The 17,151-nt window shown below is 59.4% G+C and overlaps 1 protein-coding gene across 2 annotated transcripts; it reads right to left on the bottom strand.

Moving 5' to 3' along the window:
* Positions 1–806: 806 nt before the first annotated feature.
* LOC133215461 (myosin-6) lies at positions 807–16,475 on the bottom strand. Of its 2 annotated transcripts, XM_061359500.1 has the most exons (40): positions 16,442–16,475; positions 15,798–15,999; positions 14,802–14,945; positions 14,558–14,714; positions 14,394–14,421; positions 14,212–14,320; positions 14,044–14,136; positions 13,898–13,961; positions 13,161–13,259; positions 12,965–13,068; positions 12,544–12,682; positions 12,347–12,465; positions 12,129–12,278; positions 11,507–11,677; positions 11,112–11,421; positions 10,962–11,035; positions 10,800–10,887; positions 10,601–10,718; positions 10,393–10,516; positions 10,090–10,226; positions 9,887–10,013; positions 9,682–9,810; positions 9,352–9,594; positions 8,970–9,146; positions 8,726–8,871; positions 8,547–8,637; positions 6,960–7,349; positions 6,755–6,881; positions 6,531–6,649; positions 5,066–5,262; positions 4,381–4,564; positions 3,639–3,804; positions 3,432–3,556; positions 3,049–3,357; positions 2,656–2,859; positions 2,371–2,496; positions 2,027–2,302; positions 1,791–1,886; positions 1,090–1,224; positions 807–976 (listed from the first exon to the last, which is right to left on the bottom strand). In XM_061359500.1, exons 2-40 carry the CDS (start codon positions 15,996–15,998, stop codon positions 956–958), a joined length of 5,817 nt encoding a protein of 1,938 aa, XP_061215484.1. In that variant the 5' UTR covers position 15,999; positions 16,442–16,475; the 3' UTR covers positions 807–955. The 2 variants fall into 2 exon arrangements, with proteins under 2 accessions (XP_061215484.1, XP_061215483.1); XM_061359499.1 differs by having other exon boundaries at positions 10,601–10,887.
* Positions 16,476–17,151: the final 676 nt, after the last annotated feature.

Here is a 17,151-nt window from a genome sequence, read left to right as displayed (position 1 = left end):
CTACCCTATTCCCAGCACTATTCCATGTGCTGTGCTCGGGACAGCCTGGAATGATGGGATGCTCCTTGCTCCCCCCCCCATTGGCTCCTCCGCCCCCCCCGGGTACCGCTGGCCCCGGGCGCGGTTCCTCTCTCATCCGCCAGGCGGCGCCGCGGCAGCAGGGACCGGCAGGGCCCCGGGGGCGGTGCCAAAAGAGCCGCGCCGCGCTCCTTGTATGGTCATGGCCCCGCCCCTCTCCCCGCCCCATCCAGCACAGGCTCCGCCCCCTCGCCGAGGCCGCCCCGGGTCCTAGGGCCCGCCCGCCCGCTCATCCGTGGCTCCATCCCGCTCCTCTCTGCCCCTTCAGCCAGTATGGGACCATGCGCGTTCCTTTGTGTCTCTGTGGTTCACACAGGGGGCCTTTAGGGTCTGGGGTGTCAGATATGGGTCCCTGGGGGGCACTTATGGGTCCCAAAGTGTCGTGTGTGGGTTTGGGGAGACGTGTGTGGGTCTCAAAGTGTCACGTATGGGTTTGGGGGCTCAGTTCTGGGTCCCCCAGAGGCCATCTGTGGGTCTGGAGGGGTCACTTATGGGTCTGGGGCTCAGTTCTGGGTCCCAGCCCTCAGTTCTGGGTGTGTAGGTGGCACCTGTGGGTCTCTTGGCCTCCGCCTTGGTGTTCTCCATGATGCCCTCACTACTGGTGCCCAGCTCGGCATCTTCTGGTGACCCCACATGGCCTCATCCCTCAACCAAATCAGACCTCCAAGTGCCATCCCATCATGCCTTGCTCCCAGCCCCATGCCCGCCCCACAGCCGCCCATTGACAGCTCTCCAGCCAGCAAAGCTGCTTCGGGTCATGCTGGGTCAATGTTGGGTCACTCAGTGACATCATCAGGCCCTGCCTTGGGCAGGGAGGGGTGGTGCTGAGCTCAGAGGTCACGTGGGGTCATGGGGTCACATGGTCTTGGTGGTGGGGTCACTCCTCGTCGTGCAGCTTCTAGGGTAGGACAGGAGATGGAGCATGGTTATGGGCAGAGCCATGGGGCAGAGCCATGGGGCAGGGCCATGGGGCAGGGCCATGGGGCAGGGCCATGGGGGAGAAGGTCCCACCTTGGTGCTGATGTCCCGGCTCTTGGCCTTCAGCTTGTTGACCTGGGACTCAGCCATGTCTGCGCGTTCTTCAGCTTCATCCAGCTCATGTTGCACCTTCCGGAACTTGGTCAGGTTGGTGTTGGCTTGTTCCTCCTGGAGGGGGTGACATTCTGCTGCACCCATCCATTATCCATCCACCCACCCATCCACCCACCCATCCATCCATCCACCCACCCATCCATCCATCCATCATCCATCCATCATCCATCATCCATCCATCCATCCATCCATCCATCCACCCACCCATCCATCCATCCATCATCCATCCATCATCCATCCATCCATCCATCCATCTATCCATCATCCATCCATCCATCATCCATCCATCCATCCATCCATCCATCCATCATCCATCCATCCATCCATCCATCCATTCATCCATCATCCATCCATCCATCCATCCATCATCCATCCATCCATCCATCCATCCATCATCCATCCATCCATCCACCCATCCATCCATCCACCCACCCATCCATCCATCCATCCATCATCCATCCATCCATCATCCATCCATCATCCATCCATCCATCATCCATCCATCATCCATCCATCCATCACCCATCCATCCATCCATCATCCATCCATCCATCACCCATCCATCATCCATCCATCCAACCTTCTCCTCCCCCATCCCACCCCCCCGTCCCTTCACCCACCGCCTCCTCCGCCTGCCTCTTGTAGGCCTTGACTTTCATCTGCAGCTTGTCCACCAGGTCCTGCAGCCGCAGGAGGTTCTTCTTGTCCTCCTCCGTCTGCAGGCAGAGGACACAGACGGGGCTGGGGATGAGGCCTCACCAGGCCTGGGCACCTCCAATACCGGTATTGCTGGAGCTCTACCATGGCCACCAGGTGAACCCCAGCCTCGCTCGGGGGCCGGCCCAGGTGCCCTCACCTGGTAGCTGAGCTCCTTGACGCGCCGCTCCGACTTGCGCAGGCCCTTGACGCTCTCGGCGTTGCGCTTCTGCTCGGCCTCCAGCTCCGTCTCCAGGTCCCGCACGCGCGTCTCCAGCTTCTGGAGCTGCTTCTTCCCCCCCTTGAGCGCCAACTGCTCGGCCTCGTCCAAGCGCAGCTGCAGGTCCTTGATGGTCTGCTCCATGTTCTTCTTCATGCGCTCCAGGTGGGCGCTGGTGTCCTGCTCCTTCTTCAGCTCCTCCGCCATCATGGCTGCCTGCAGGAAGAGGAGGGTCACGCCGGGGCCTCCTCACCGTGGTGCTGGACAAGGGGTGCTCTGCTCACGTCAGTGATGGCTTTCTTGGCCTTCTCCTCGGCGTTGCGGCACTCCTGGATGGCCTCTTCCACCTCGGTCTGCAGCTGGGAGATGTCCCCTTCCATCTTCTTCTTCTGGTTGATGAGGCTGGTGTTCTGCAGGGTGGAGGAGAGCACCTCAGGAGGGGGGGACCGGCAGGCTTGGAGCACGGTGGCAAGCAAGGAGCTCCACTTGGACGTCTTGGAAGCTCGGGAGATGCCCGCTTGGTTTCTCCATGGCTGGAGGTGACCCCTTGGAGGTTGAGGAGGTCTCACCTGCGAGTGGAGGAGCTGCACCCTCTCAGTGGCCTCAATCAGCTCCTGCTCGGCCAACTTGCGGGTCCTCTCGGTCTGCTCCACCACCGCCCGCACCTCCTCCAGCTCGGCCTGCAGGAGGTTGTTCCTCCGCTCCACCATGGCCATGTTCTCCTTCAGGTCCTCATTGATCCGCCCCACATCATCCAGCTGGAGTTGGGTGTCCTGCAAAGCACCACAGGATGGGACACAGTGGGGAGAGGATGGGGATGCCCACCCATCAGGGGAGGTGGGGATGGGATGAAGAACCATTGAGGACCACATGGGTGGAGATGAAGACTGGAAGACCTTCTGGAGCCCATCCCAGCCTCCTCCATCATCTCCTGCTGGGACCCCCAGCCACCACCACCGTACCTTGAGGTAACCCTGCAAGGTCTTGACTTGCTTCTGGGCCTCAGCAGCGGCGCGGTTGGCGTGCCCCAGCTGGATCTCCATCTCGTTGAGGTCCCCTTCCATCTTCTTTTTCAACCTCAAGGCCTCGTTGCGGCTCCGCGTCTCCGCGTCCAAGGAGGTCTGCAGGGAGTCCACCACCCGCAGGTGGTTGCGCTTGGCCTGCTCCATCTCCTCGTCCTTCTCAGCCAGCTTGCGCTCGTGGTCCACCTTGACCTGGTTGAACTCCAGCTGGGCCCTCAGGATCTTCCCTTCCTCATGCTCCAGCGAGGCCTGGCGGGAGGATGGAGAAGACCTTGATGATCATGGAGACAGAAGGGTGCAGGCACCCATGGGGCCGGGCTCACCTCCGCCTCCTCCAGCGCCGCCTGGAGCTCCAGCTTCTCAGCATCCAGTTGCTTCCGGACCTTCTCCAGCTCATGGATGCTCTTGTGGCTGGAGCCCAGCTGCTCCGTCAGGTCCGAGATCTCCTCTGAAGAGGGTGGAGAACCCATCACAGCACATGGACAACGGTGGGGAAGCACCAGGTGGGTGCGAGGACCCCAAGGTCTCACCTTGAAGGTTCTTGTTCTCCCTCTTGAAGGTCTCCAGGTGCTCCAGGGCCTCCTCATAGGCATTCCTTAGCTTGAAGAGCTCCGTGCTAAGGGCTCGGGCCTCCTTCTGCGAGGCCTCCAGCTCAGCCTGAGCCTCCTCCACCTTCTGCTTCCACTCAGCCAGCACCTGCGGGTACCACCGGGGCATGGGCACCACGGGAGAGCCTCCTCGTGCTCCTGCTCCTCCTCATCCTCTACATCTCCTCCTCCATGTGCTGCTCCTCCTCCTCCTCCTCTTCCTCCACGTTCTCCTTCTGCTTCTCATCTTCCTCCTCCTCCTTCTCCTCCACCTCCCTCCTCTCCATCCTCCCTCTCCTCTTCTCCTCTTTCATGTTCTTCTGTCTCTCCTCCTTCTCCTCATCTTACTCCTCCTCTGTCTCTTCCTTCCCCTCTTCTCTTTCTTCTCATCCTTGTTCACCTTCTCCACCTCTTCCTCCTCCTCCTCCACCTCTTCCTCCATGTCTCTTCCTCCTCCAAGTCCTCATCTTTCTCCTCCTTCTGTTTCCATCTCCTCTTCCTCCTCAATCTCCATGTCTCCCCCTTCTCCATCTCATTCTCTTCCTCCTTCTCTTCCTCCTCATCCTCCTCCACATCTCCTCCACCATTTCCTCCTCCTTCTACTTCTTTCTCCTCCACCTCTTCCTCTTCCACATCCTCCTCCTCCTCCTCCTCCATCCCCTCAGGCCCCTGTTGTGCCCCCGACCTTATCAAAGTTCCTCTGCTTCTTGTCCAGGGCGGCCGCTGCCGCGTTCGACCGCTCCAGGTCCACCAGCAGGTCCTCGATCTCATTCTGCAGCCGGTGCTTCGTCTTCTCCAAGGAGGAGCACTTGGCATTGACGGCCTCCACCGCCTCCTCGGCCTCCTGCAGCCGCTGCGCCAGCTTCTTCCTGCCCGGGGCGACCAGGAGCCGCAGTTGTGGCCACCTCAAACCTTCTCCCACTCACAGATGGGCCAAGGCTCAACTCTTCGCCTCCAGGTCCTGCAACCTCCTCCAGATCCTTCTAGACCCATCCCATCTCCTCTAGAAGAACCCAATCTTCTCTAGGTCTTCTTTAGGCCAACCCAACCTTCCTTGGACCTTCTCCAGACCAGGCCAACCTCTTCTAGACCTTTCCTAGACCAACCCAAGGTTCCTTAGCCCTTCTCTAGCCCAATCCCATCCCCTTTAGAACTTCTGGAGACCAACACCCAACCTGCTCTAGACCAATCCAACTTCCCCCAGGCCTTCTCTAGACCGATCCCACCTCCTCTAGACCTTTCTTAGACCTTCTCCAGGCCAACCCAACCTCCAGGTCCTTCAACCTTCTCTCAAAGGCCCTCAGGATGGCTGGAGGGCCTCATGGTGTCCACCCACTGCCGTTCCCATCCGTAAGGTGATGTCTCCTCACTTGGCCTCCTCCAGCTCCTCGGTGCGCTGGATGGCGTCGGTCTCATACTTGGTCCTCCACTGGGCCACCTCGGAGTTGGCCTTGGAGAGAGCGCGTTGGAGCTCGGCCTTGGCCTCGGTCTCCTCCTCGTACTGCTCCCGCAGGAGGTCACAGTCGTGCCGGGCCGACTGCAGGGCGTGCGCCAGCGCGTTCTTGGCCTGGGGGCAAGAAGAGCAAAAGGGGGCACCATTGGGTCGAGGTCGAGGTGGAGGTGACCCCCCCTCGGCGGCTCCAGCTTGGCAAGAAACGGGCTTCATCAGCCCAGCCCAACCAGAGCTTCTGGAGACCAACCCAAACCTCCTCTTGACCTCCTCTAGACCAACCCAGCTCCCTCCAGGCCAACCCAGCCTTCTCCAGACCTTCCTTATCCAACCCAGCCCTCTCCAGACCTTCCTTATTCCAACCCAGCCTTCTCCAGACCTTCCTTATTCCAACCCAGCCTTCTCCAGACCTTCCTTATTCCAACCCAGCAGCTTCTTATTCAACCCAGCCTTCTCCAGTTTTGTTGACCTTCTTATCCAACCCAGCCTTCTCCAGACCTTCCTCCAACCCAGCCTTCTCCAGTTCCAACCAGCTTCTCCAGACCTTCCTCCAACCCAGCCTTATCCAGACCTTCTTTATTCCAACCCAGCCTTCTCCAGACCTTCCTTATTCCAACCCAGCCTTCTCCAGACCTTCCTTATCCAACCCAGCCCTCTCCAGACCTTCCTTATTCCAACCCAACCTCTTCTAGAGCTTCTGTAGACCCAAGCAAACCTCTGAAGCTTCTCTAGACCAACCCAACCTTCTCTAGACCTTCTGATACAACCCAGCCTCCTTTAGACCAACCCAACCTCGCATAGACCTTTCTTAGACCCAACCCAACCTTCTTTAAACCTCTTCTAAACCAACCCAACCTCCTCCCTCTAGACCTCCTGATCAACCCAATCTTCTTTGGATCTTTAGGATGAGATAGGACCATTGGCTCCCCATCACCTTGCACTCCCTCGAGGTCCTCCAGCTCATCACCACTGCTGCTCCTCAGCCCAAGCCTCCTCTTGACCATCCCATCCCCACCTTCCCCCACACCCAACACTGTTCAGCCCAGCCCAGTTGGACTTCTCCATGGTCAATCCCACCCAATAGCCCGTAGAGCAATCCAACCCATTCACTGCTGGATGGAGGGACCCCAAATCCACCACAGTCAGGTGGAGCCACCTTTAGTGTGGAACCTCCATGAGTTGGAAGCACCCTCAGATGGAACCTCCATAAAGTGGAACCACCTTTAGATGGCACTACCATGAAATGGACCAACTCTGAGATGGAACCACCCAACCCAACCAGCCTGAACGTGATTCCTCTTGGGTTCTACCACCATAAGGCTGAAGGAGACCTGGTCTCGTGTCCTCTCTTGGAGACCCCGGTCTTCCCAACCCTCTAAACTCACCTTCACCTCCTCCTCCAGCTGCCTCTTAAGGTCCTCCAGCTGCTGGGTGTACGACTGCTTGCCCCTGGTCAGCTGGGAGATGAGGGCCTCCTTTTCGTCCAGCTGCCGGCTTAGCTCTCCTGGGGGGGTCCATAGAGCATGAGGGGTGAAGAAGTGGGGCAGGGGGGTAAAGATCTGGGGCAGGAAGGTGAAGCTGTGGGGCAGGAGGTCAGGGGGGGCCCCACCGTTCTCAGTCTGGAGCTTTGCCCGTTGCGTGGTGGTGTCATTGAGGACCCGTTGGGTTTCCTCCAGCTTGGCGCGGTGCTCGGCTGCCTGGTCCTCCATGGTGCGGGAGACCTTCTCCATGGCCACCTTGGAGAGGGCAAAGGCGTGAAGCAAGAGCCTGGTGCCCACGTTGGAGCTGTGACGCCCACCTCAGCCTCCTCCTACCTTGGCTTTGAGCAGCTGCTCCATGTTGGAGGTGAGGTCGTCCAGCTCCAGCTTGAGCTCGCTCTTCTCCTTCTCCAGCTTCTGCTTGACCCGCTGCAGGTTGTCCAGCTGCTCGGCCAGCTCGGCCACGCCGTCGGCGTGCTTCTTGCGCAGGGCGGCGGCCGTGGCCTCGTGCTGCAGCGTCGCCTCCTCCAGGTCCCGCCGCATCTTCTGGAACTCGGCCTCTCGCTTCTTGTTGAGCTCCAGCTGCACCGAGGTGGCTCCCCCGGCCTCCTCCAGGCGCTCGCTCAGCTCCTCCAGCTCCCGAGACAGCTCCGAGCGCAGCTTCTCCACCTTGGCCCTGCCCGTCCGCTCGGCCTCCAGCTCCTCCTCCAGCTCCTCGATGCGCGCCTGGGGCCGCCAAGGCCAGGGGAGGGTTAGAGGTGGCTTCACCCAGAGCTTCTGCTCAGCCAACCGCCTCCAGGGCCTCCAAGCCACCCATACCAACCCAACCCAACCCACTCATCCCAACCCAATCCAACCCACTCATCCCAACCCAACCCAACCCACTCATCCCAACCCAATCCAACCCACTCATCCCAACCCAACCCAACCCACTCATCCCAACCCAACCCACTCATCCCAACCCAACCCACTCATCCCAACCCAACCCACTCATCCCAACCCAACCCACTCATCCCAACCCAACCCAACCCACTCATCCCAACCCAACCCAACCCAACCCAACCCAACCCAACCCACCCATCCCAACCCAACCCATCCCAACCCAACTCAACCCAACCCCAACCCAACCCAACCCACCCAACCCAACCCCAACCCATCACCCAACAACCCAACCCAATCAACCCAACAACCAATCAACCCAACCCAACCAACCCAATCCAACCCAACCAACCCAACCACCCAATCCACCCACCACACCAAACCACATCCCCAACCACCCCAACCCAACCCACTCATCCCAACCCAACCCACTCATCCCAACCCAACCCAACCCACTCATCCCAACCCAACCCACTCATCCCAACCCAACCCAACCCACTCATCCCAACCCAACCCAACCCACTCATCCCAACCCAACCCAACCCACTCATCCCAACCCAACAACCCACATCCCAACCCAACCCACTCCAACCCAACCCAACCCATCATCCCAACCCAATCCAACCACTCATCCCAACCCAACCCACCATCCCAACCCAACCCACTCATCCCAACCCAACCCAACCCACTCATCCCAACCCAACCCACTCATCCCAACCCAACCCAACCTACTCATCCCAACCCAACTCAACCCACTCATCCCAACCCAACCCACTCATCCCAACCCAATCCAACCTACTCATCCCAACCCAACCCAACCCACTCATCCCAACCCAACCCAACCAACTGGTGACCCTTCAACTCAACTCAACGCAAGGAGATGGAGACCTTTCGATTCAACTCAACTCAAGCAGATGGAGACTCTTCTGCTCAATCCAACCCAAGGAGGTGGAGGCTCTTCAACCCACCTGAGCTCAACCCACCCCATCTCAACCCAGCCCTACCAGATGGAGACCCTTCAACCCAACCCCCTGGGTCCCTCACCTGCAGCTCCTTCAGCTTCTTCTGGAGCTGCAGGGCCAGCGCCTGCTCGTCCTCCATCTTGCTGTTCTGCTGGTGGATCTCAAAGTCCTTCCTGTGGAACCCAGTGGTGGGGGGACAGTGAGGTCCCTGCCCATGTCCCCCACACGTGCTGGGCCCACACAAAGGAGGCCCCTCCTCACTTCTTCAGTTTCTCCTCCAGCTGCTGTTTGTCGTTCTCCAGGTCCATGATGTTCTCCTGGGTCAGCTTCAAGTCACCTTCCAGCTTCCTCTTGGCACGTTCCAGGTCCATCCGGATCTTCTTCTCCTGCTCCAAGGAGCCTTCAAGCTGCAAGGAATGGGGAGAAACCTCAGGTTGTCCCCACCAACCAAGGTTGTCCTCCTCACCGAGGAGGTCCTCAGATGGTGGCCCTGGTCCCTGCTCACGTCATCTGCCTGCTGTTCCAGCTTGACTTTGGCCTTGGTCAAGGTGTTGACTTTGTCTTCCTCGGCTTGCAGGTCATCCAGCGCTTGCTGGTGAGCTTCTTGCAGGGCCTTCTTCTCCTTGGTCAGCTTGGTGATGGTCTCATCCAAGCTGGCCATCTCCTCAGTGAGGTTCTTGACCTGGAGAAGGAGAACATCAGGCGGCCACCGTTATAGGGTTGGGGCTTCTCAACCAGACTTGGATCTTCTCAACCCAACCCAACCACCCTTGGGTCTCCTCAACCAAACACAATGGGCCTTGGGTCTTCTCAACTCAGCCACACTTTGACTTCCTCAAGCCAATCAAGCTCGGGTCTCCTCAACCCCATCCGGGCTGAGGCCTCACCTTGTTCTCGGTGGCATGTTTCTCCTTCTCCACCTTGGCCAATGTCAACTCCAGGTCATCGATGTCCTTCTTCAGCTCGGAGCATTCGTCTTCGAGCTTCCTCTTCTTGGCCGTGAGCTCAGCGTTCATCTCCTCCTCCTCCTCCAGCCGCTCCGTCAGCTCCTTCACCTTGGCCTCCAGCTGGATCTTGTTCTTGATCAGTTGGTCACAACGCTCCTCAGCATCAGTCAGGTTGTCCTGCTCCTGTGGTGGGGTGGGGGGTGAGGAGGGGAGGTCCCATGGGGGGTGGCGGCCTCTCCTAGAGGTGCTTTTGGGGTTCATCTCACTCACAGCCTGCACTTGGAGCTGGAGGTCGTTCTTCTCCTGCAGCATGGAGACCATCTTCTCCTCCAGCTCCTTCCGCCGCGCTTCTGACTTCTCCAGGGCTTCCTTCAGCCGCCCAAACTCCTCCTTCATGGTCTGGGGGAGGCCCAAAGGTCCCTCCATGAGTGTCCCCACATCCTCCTCCTCAGCCTTCATCCCAGCCCTGACCCACCTGCATCTCCTTCTCCGTCTCAGCGCTCTGCAGCAAGGGCTTGATCTTGAAGTAGAGCTTCATCCACGGCCAGTTCTTCACCCCCATGAAGGCCCGGATGTTCCATTGGATCACCAACAGCGCGTCCCTGGATTGGCCATGGTGAGGTGTCCATCACCAGGAGCGGAGCCGCCCCCATGCCCCACAGATCCACCCCACCCCACCTGCGCTCCAGGATCTTCTTGAACTCGAGGCGCATGAGCTGTCCCCGGGCTTGAGCTTGGATGCGGGTGATGATGCGGGAGAGGCGCTCGTCCCGCATCTCCTCCAGCTGCCCCAGCAGCCCAGCCTTGAAGAAGACCTTGGTGCAGAGATGAAGACATCAGCTTGCTTGGGGGATGAAGAACACACTTTGGTGGTGGGATGGAGCCCAGGGGGCTCCAATGGGCAGGGGACCATGTGGCAGTGAGGTCCAGATGACCCCCTGGGTGGTGGCACCATGGGGACCATCACCCCTATGCCCTCACCTTGGTGTGGCCAAACTTATATTGGCTGTGGTCGATGTCGATGGAGCCCAGGAGCTTCTCAGCACCTTTCCTGCTGTCAATGAACTGGCCTTCAGGGATGGCCGCCGGGTTCAAGATGCGGTACCTGGTGGCCAGAGAAGATGAGGACGACCCAAGCTCATCCCCTATGGCTTTGTCCACCTCATCCCACCATCTCCTGGGCTCCTACCGTTGACGGAAGTCCCCGTAGAGGATGCGGTTGGGGAAGCCCTTGCGGCAGATGCGGATGCCTTCCAAGACCCCGTTGCAGCGGAGCTGGTGCATCACCAAGGGGTTGTCCATCACCCCTGGGGGGGGGAAGAAGGGGGCATGGTCAGCTTCAAGCCCTGCCCCTTCCCACCACAAGGATATCACCCCCTTCTCCTCACCTGGCTCCTTCCGCTCATTGGGGATGAGGCATCGGACGAAGTGGGGGTGGGTGGTCTTGAGGTTGGTCATCAGCTTGTTGAGGTTCTCCTGTGGGTGGAGAAGAGGGTTGGCCAAGGGGGAGGAGCTATGGGGCAGGGGGTGGAGCCACATGGGTCCCATACCCGGTGCAGAGCAGACACTGTCTGGAAGGAAGAACCTTTCTTCTTGGCTCCCTTGCCTTTCCCTCCATCACCACCTGGAGATAAAAGATGATTCCATGGGCAGTTGTCTTCTCCATCCCCCCACCCATCACCCACTGCCCAACCACCCACCGGTGTCTGCGCCAGCGTAGTTGGAGAAGAGGCTGGCCAAGAGCTTGAGGCCTGACTTTTGGTAGAGCCCCACCACCGTCTCGTTGAGAGGGTCCTTGTTCTTCTCCAACCAGCCAATGATGTTGTAGTCCACGGTGCCAGCGTAGTGGACCAAGGAGAAGTGAGCTTCTGTCTTGCCTTTGACGTTCCGGGGCTTGCCAAAGTTGGACGACTTGCCCAAGTGGTTGTCATAGAGTTTGGCCTTGAAGGTCATGTCCGAAGCCTTGGGGAACATGCACTCCTCCTCCAAGATGGACATGATCCCCATGGGCTGGCAAGGAGAAGACCTGCTTGGTCATGGTGGACACCAAGCAGGACCTAAAGTGCTTCTCCAGCCACCTTGGGGGCAGTGGTACCTTCTCGATGAGGTCAATGCAGGCCTGGAGGTCCATGCCGAAGTCGATGAACTCCCACTCAATGCCCTCCTTCTTGTACTCCTCCTGCTCCAGCACGAACATGTGGTGGTTGAAGAACTGCTGCAGCTTCTCGTTGGTGAAGTTGATGCAGAGCTGCTCGAAGCTGTTGAACTGGGGGAGGAGAGTCAATGGAGAGTCAATGGAGAGTCAATGGAGAGTCAATGGAGAGTCAATGGAGAGTCAATGGAGAGTCAATGGAGAGTCAGTGGAGAGTCAATGGAGAGTCAATGGAGAGTCAATGGAGAGTCAGTGGAGAGTCAATGGAGAGTCAATGGAGAGTCAATGGAGAGTCAGTGGAGAGTCAATGGAGAGTCAATGGAGAGTCAATGGAGAGTCAGTGGAGAGTCAATGGAGAGTCAACGTGGTCAACTGGAGACCCAGCAGGGTCAGCTGAAGACCTAATGGGGTCAACAGTGTCAACTCAGTGGCCAATGGGGTCAACTGAAGACCCAATGGGGTCAACTCAACACCCAGGGGAGTCACCAGGATGCCCAGTGGGGTCCATGGGGTCAAGTGAAGACCCAGTGGGCTCAACCCAACACTCAAGGGGCTGAAGGCTCACGTCGAAGATCTCGAAGCCGGCGATGTCCAGGACGCCGATGAAGTACTGCCGCGGCTGCTTGGTCTCCAGCGAGTTGTTGATCCTCACCACCATCCAGTTGAACATCTTCTCATAGACCGCCTTGGCCAGGGCTCCAATGGAGTAGTAGACCTGGAAGAAGGACACCCTGGTGGGCTCCGTGCTGCTGGAGGAGGTGGTTTGGGAAGTGTCCTCCTTACCTGCTGCACGTTCTGCCCCTTGGTGACGTACTCATTGCCAACCTTGACCCGAGGGTGGCACAAGCCCTTGAGAAGATCGGCCGAGTTGAGGCCCATCAGATAAGCCGACTTGTCAGCATCTAAGGAGAAGACAAGGTCAACCTGGAAGGCCTCGAGGGGTTCCTCATCCTGATTGGTCACCTTTAGGTGGATCCCACCTTCGGTGCCGTCCGGCTCGGCCTGCTCCTCCCGCTGCTTCTGCTTGAACTTCATGTTGCCGAAGTGCATGATGGCCCCCGTCAGCTTATAGACACCGGCCTTCTCCTCGTTGGTGAAGCCCAGGACATCGAAAGCGCTCTGGAAGGGGAGGGAACAGGCTGAAGGGTGTCTCCAGCCCCTGGGCCATCTGTGGGCTGCTCCTTCCTTTTGAGCACAGCTATGGACTTCTCCAGCCATCTGAGGGCTCTCATCCATTCACCCAAGGACTCATCCATGGTCTCCTCCATCCATCCATGGACTTCTCCAGCCAGCCACATCCATCCCTAGACCACCCATCCATACAGGGACTCCTCCTTCCAAGGTCTCCTCCATCCATCCCAGGTCTCCACCACCCCATCCCTCCACCAGGAGATGTCTCACGTCGGTGGCCAGCAGCTCCTCAGCATCATCGATGGAGGCCACGGTCACCTCTCCTTGGGAGACGTAACTGTAGTCGTAGGGGTTGGTGGTGATCAGAAGCATCTCTGGGATGGAGACAACCAATGTTTGCACCAGCCCCATGAACTCCAGGTACCACCATAGGGTCTCCATAAGGCCAAGGTGTCCCCAGGCTCACCCAGAAGCTCCGGCTTCTTGTTGGAGAGGATCTGGTAGAAGATGTGGTAGTTCCTCTCAGCCTTCAGCTGGAAGATGACACGGGACTTCTCCAGGAGGTCTGGGGCAGGGGGAGGAGAGAGAAGGTGGGTGGTGGGACAAGGAGGTGGAGATGGATGGAGACATGGATGGAGGTTGGGATGGAGGTGGGGATGGGATGGGGATGGAGATGGAGGGTCAGGTGGATGGAGACATGGGAAGATGGATGGTGGGATGAGGAGATGGAGGGTCAGATGGATGAGGAGGTGGTTGGATGGATGAGGAGATGGATGGAGACACTAGATGGATGGAGGCATGGATAAGGAGATGGGGATGGAGATGGATATAGATGGAGGCATGGATGAGGAGGTGGGGATGGAGATGGATATAGATGGAGACATGATGAGATGGAGGTGGAGGGTCAGATGGATGGATGAAGAGATGAAGGAGGACACCAGGAGATGGAGGTGACACAAGGAGTTGAAGGACACAAAGAGATGGAGATGAAGGAGATGGAGATGAAAGTGATGGAGGTGAAGGAGATGGAGGTGAAGGGGATGGAGGTGAAGGAGATGGAGGTGAAGGAGATGGAGGTGAAGGAGATGGAGGTGAAGGAGATGGGGATGAAGGAGATGGAGGTGAAGGAGATGGAGGTGAAGGAGATGGAGGGGGGCACGGGGCCCTGCAGGAGGACACCAGGGGATGGACCCCACCACGCACAGGTCTCAATGTCCGCCGACGCCAGCTTCCCGGTGGCCCCGAAGTGGATCCGGATGAACTTCCCCTGGGGAAGAAGCTCCTCCTTGAGGCCCTGTCCCCTGCTCCACCCCCCCCCCACCCCACCCCACACCCCCCAGGTCACTCACGAAGCGCGAGGAGTTGTCGTTGCGAACGGTCTTGGCATTGCCGAAGGCCTCCAGCGCCGGGTTGGCCTGGATGATCTGGTCCTCCAGGGTGCCCTATGGGGCAGGACAGCGTCCCAAGGGGTCTGACACCACCCCATGGCCGACCCCCATGGCCCAGTGAGGCCCCACCTTGCTGCTGTTGGTTGCCTCCTTCTTGCGGTCGCCGATGGCGGCGATGCTGGCGAAGTACTGGATGACCCTCTTGGTGTTGACCGTCTTCCCCGCGCCGGATTCTCCGCTGGGGACAATGGGGGGGCACGGTGAGGAACGAGCTTCCCCATTGGCCCTTTGGGAGGGGGGCGTGGCCTTACGTGATGAGGATGGATTGGTTCTCGCGGTCTGGTGGAGAAGAGAAACAGAGGTGATGGATGAGGTTCTTCATCCTCCACCATGGGGGGGTGTTTGTGGGCTCAATGGGCTCCCATCGCCCACTTATGGGGCTGGACCCCCACGTGGGGCGCGGGGAGGTGCTCACCCGTCAGCATGTACTGGTAGGCGTTGTCAGAGATGGAGAAGATGTGGGGGGGGGCCTCGCTCCGCTTCTTGCCCCGGTAGGCGGCCACCACCTCGGCGTTGTAGACGGGCAACCACTTGTAGGGGTTGACGGTGACGCAGAAGAGCCCGGAGTAGGTCTGGGGGGGGGGGAGAAGGGGGTCAGGGGCACCCCATGGAGGGGGGGGACACCCGGGCCCTGGGTGCCCCATGGGGGCGCTGCTCACGTAGATCATCCAGGCCGCGTAGCGCTCCTTGAGGTTGAAGAGGACGGCGGGCTCGTGCAGGAAGGTCAGCATGGCCATGTCCTCCATCTTGTCGAACTTGGGGGGGTTCTGGGGGTGCACGTCGGCCTCCTTCACGGTCACCGTCTGGAGGGGGGGTGGGAGGGGGTTATGGGGGGGATGATGGGTGGGGGGTCTCCAGTGGGGTGGGGGGGTCTTGAATGGGTTGGGGGTCTTCAATGGGTTGGGGGGGGTCCTCAATGGGTTGGGGGGGTCTTAATGGGTTGGGGGATCTTAATGGGTTGGGGGGTCTTCAATGGGTTGGGGGAACTTGATTCGGTTGGGGGGGTCTTCAATGGGTTGGGGGATCTTCAATGGGTTGGGCGGGTCTACATTGGGTTGGGGGGTCTTAATTGGGTTGGGAATCTTTAATGGGTTGGGGGGGTCTTTAATGGGTTGGGGGGTCTTCAATGGGTTGGGGAATCTTTAATGGGTTGGGGGGGTCTTCATTGGGTTGGGGGATCTTCAATGGGTTGGGGAATCTTTAATGGGTTGGGGGGGTCTTTAATGGGTTGGGGGAACTTCAATGGGTTGGGCGGGTCTACATTGGGTTGGGGGGTCTTAATTGGGTTGGGAAGTCTTCAATGGGTTGGGGGGTCTTCAATGGGTTGGGAATCTTTAATGGGTTGGGGGGGTCTTCATTGGGTTGGGGGATCTTCAATGGGTTGGGGGTCTTCAATGGGTTGGGGGTCTTCAATAGGTTGGGGGGGTCTTCAATGGGTTGGGGGATCTTAATGGGTTGGGGGGTTCTTCAATGGGTTGGGGGGGTCTTCATTGGGTTGAATGCCTGCCTCATCTCCCCCTTTGAACCCCCAAACCCTCAACCCCTCCCATAGCCCCACCCCCTTTGACTCCCATTTAACCCCGCCCCTTTGGCCCCATGTAACCGCCCCCTTGACCGCGCCCCCCTTGACCCCGCCCCCGTTTGGCCCCGCCCACCTCCCCCAGCTCCGTGGTCACGATGACGTCAGCTCCGCGCCGCTCCGTGATTCGTCCGCGCACGAACTCGTGTTGGGGGTGGGGCACGAAGCACTCCGCGCGCGGCTCGAAGGGGCGGGTCTGGGCCGCCACGCGCTCCGCCTCCGACGGGCGCAGGAACGGGGCGGCCGCGCCCAGCGCCGCCAGCACCGCCTCGGCCATCCTGGGCCATAGCGGGCGGGGTCAGTGTGGGGCTGACCCATAGCGACCCATAGAGACCCATAGAGACCCATAGCGACCCATAGAGACCCATAGAGACCCATAGAGACCCATAGAGACCCATAGCCATGGGGCCAGAGCCACATCCTGACCCATAGCGAACCATAGCATGGGGCCAGAGCCACATCCTGAGCATAGCGGGCGGGGTCAGTGTGGGGCTGACCCACAGAGACCCATAGAGACCCATAGAGAGCCATAGCCATGGGGCCAGAGCCACATCCTGACCCATAGTGAACGTGGTCAGTGTGGGGCTGACCCATAGCCATGGGGCACAGAGACACACCTGGCCCCATAGTGAATGGCAGAGCCAGTAGCGACACCTCCCCTCCCCCTCCAGTGCCCTGCCCCACGGCTGCCCCACTGCTGCCCCACGGCACTGCACTCACCTGGGATCAGTGGGTCTGAAGTGTAAAGATAGAGGAAGCTGGGGGGGCGGGGTGAGAGTGAAGGGCTGCCCCACAGGCCCTATAGAGCCCTGGCACCCTATAGATCCCTGCACCCCATTGCACCCCCGTCCTATAGGGACATATCTGTAGCTACACCCCCTGTGCCCCATAGATCCCTAATCCCCATCGCCCCCCCCAGAGCCCCATATCTTGTGGCCCCCACAGCCTCCCTGGTTCCCCCATAGTGCCCTGTGTGCCCCATAGATCCTGTGCCACATAACCCCATATAGGCTGCTCCATAGGTGCCCCATAGCCCATACCCCGTACACCCCAAAAGCCCCGCTTTGTGCCCCATAGATCTCTATGCCCCACAGTTCCCCCTCTGTGCCCCATAGATTCCTGCACCCCACAGCTACCACGTGCCCCACATCCCCCCCGTGTGTCCCACAGATCCTGGTACCCCTTAGATCCCCTGAGCCCCATGGATTCCTGTGCTCCAGAACCGTCCTGTGCAACCCATAGCCCTCCATGCCCCATAACCCCGTGTGCCCCATAGATTCTGTGCCCCACATCCCGCACAGACCCCACTTAGCCCCCACAGATCCCCACGCCCCATAGCTCCCTGCCCACCCCACATCCCCCCTGTGCCCCAGAGCTCTTGGCATCCAATAAACCCCCTGTGCGCCCCATAGAACCCCTGTGCCCCAAGG

The sequence above is a fragment of the Neopsephotus bourkii genome, unplaced genomic scaffold (genome assembly GCF_033783945.1).
Source record: "Neopsephotus bourkii isolate Nb327-2 ecotype Australia unplaced genomic scaffold, CSIRO-AGI_Nbou_v1 NB_989, whole genome shotgun sequence".
In the NCBI taxonomy this organism is placed as follows: domain Eukaryota; kingdom Metazoa; phylum Chordata; class Aves; order Psittaciformes; family Psittacidae; genus Neopsephotus; species Neopsephotus bourkii.
Note: the sequence above shows the minus strand (reverse complement) of the source record. Positions and strands in the feature narration are given on the sequence as shown.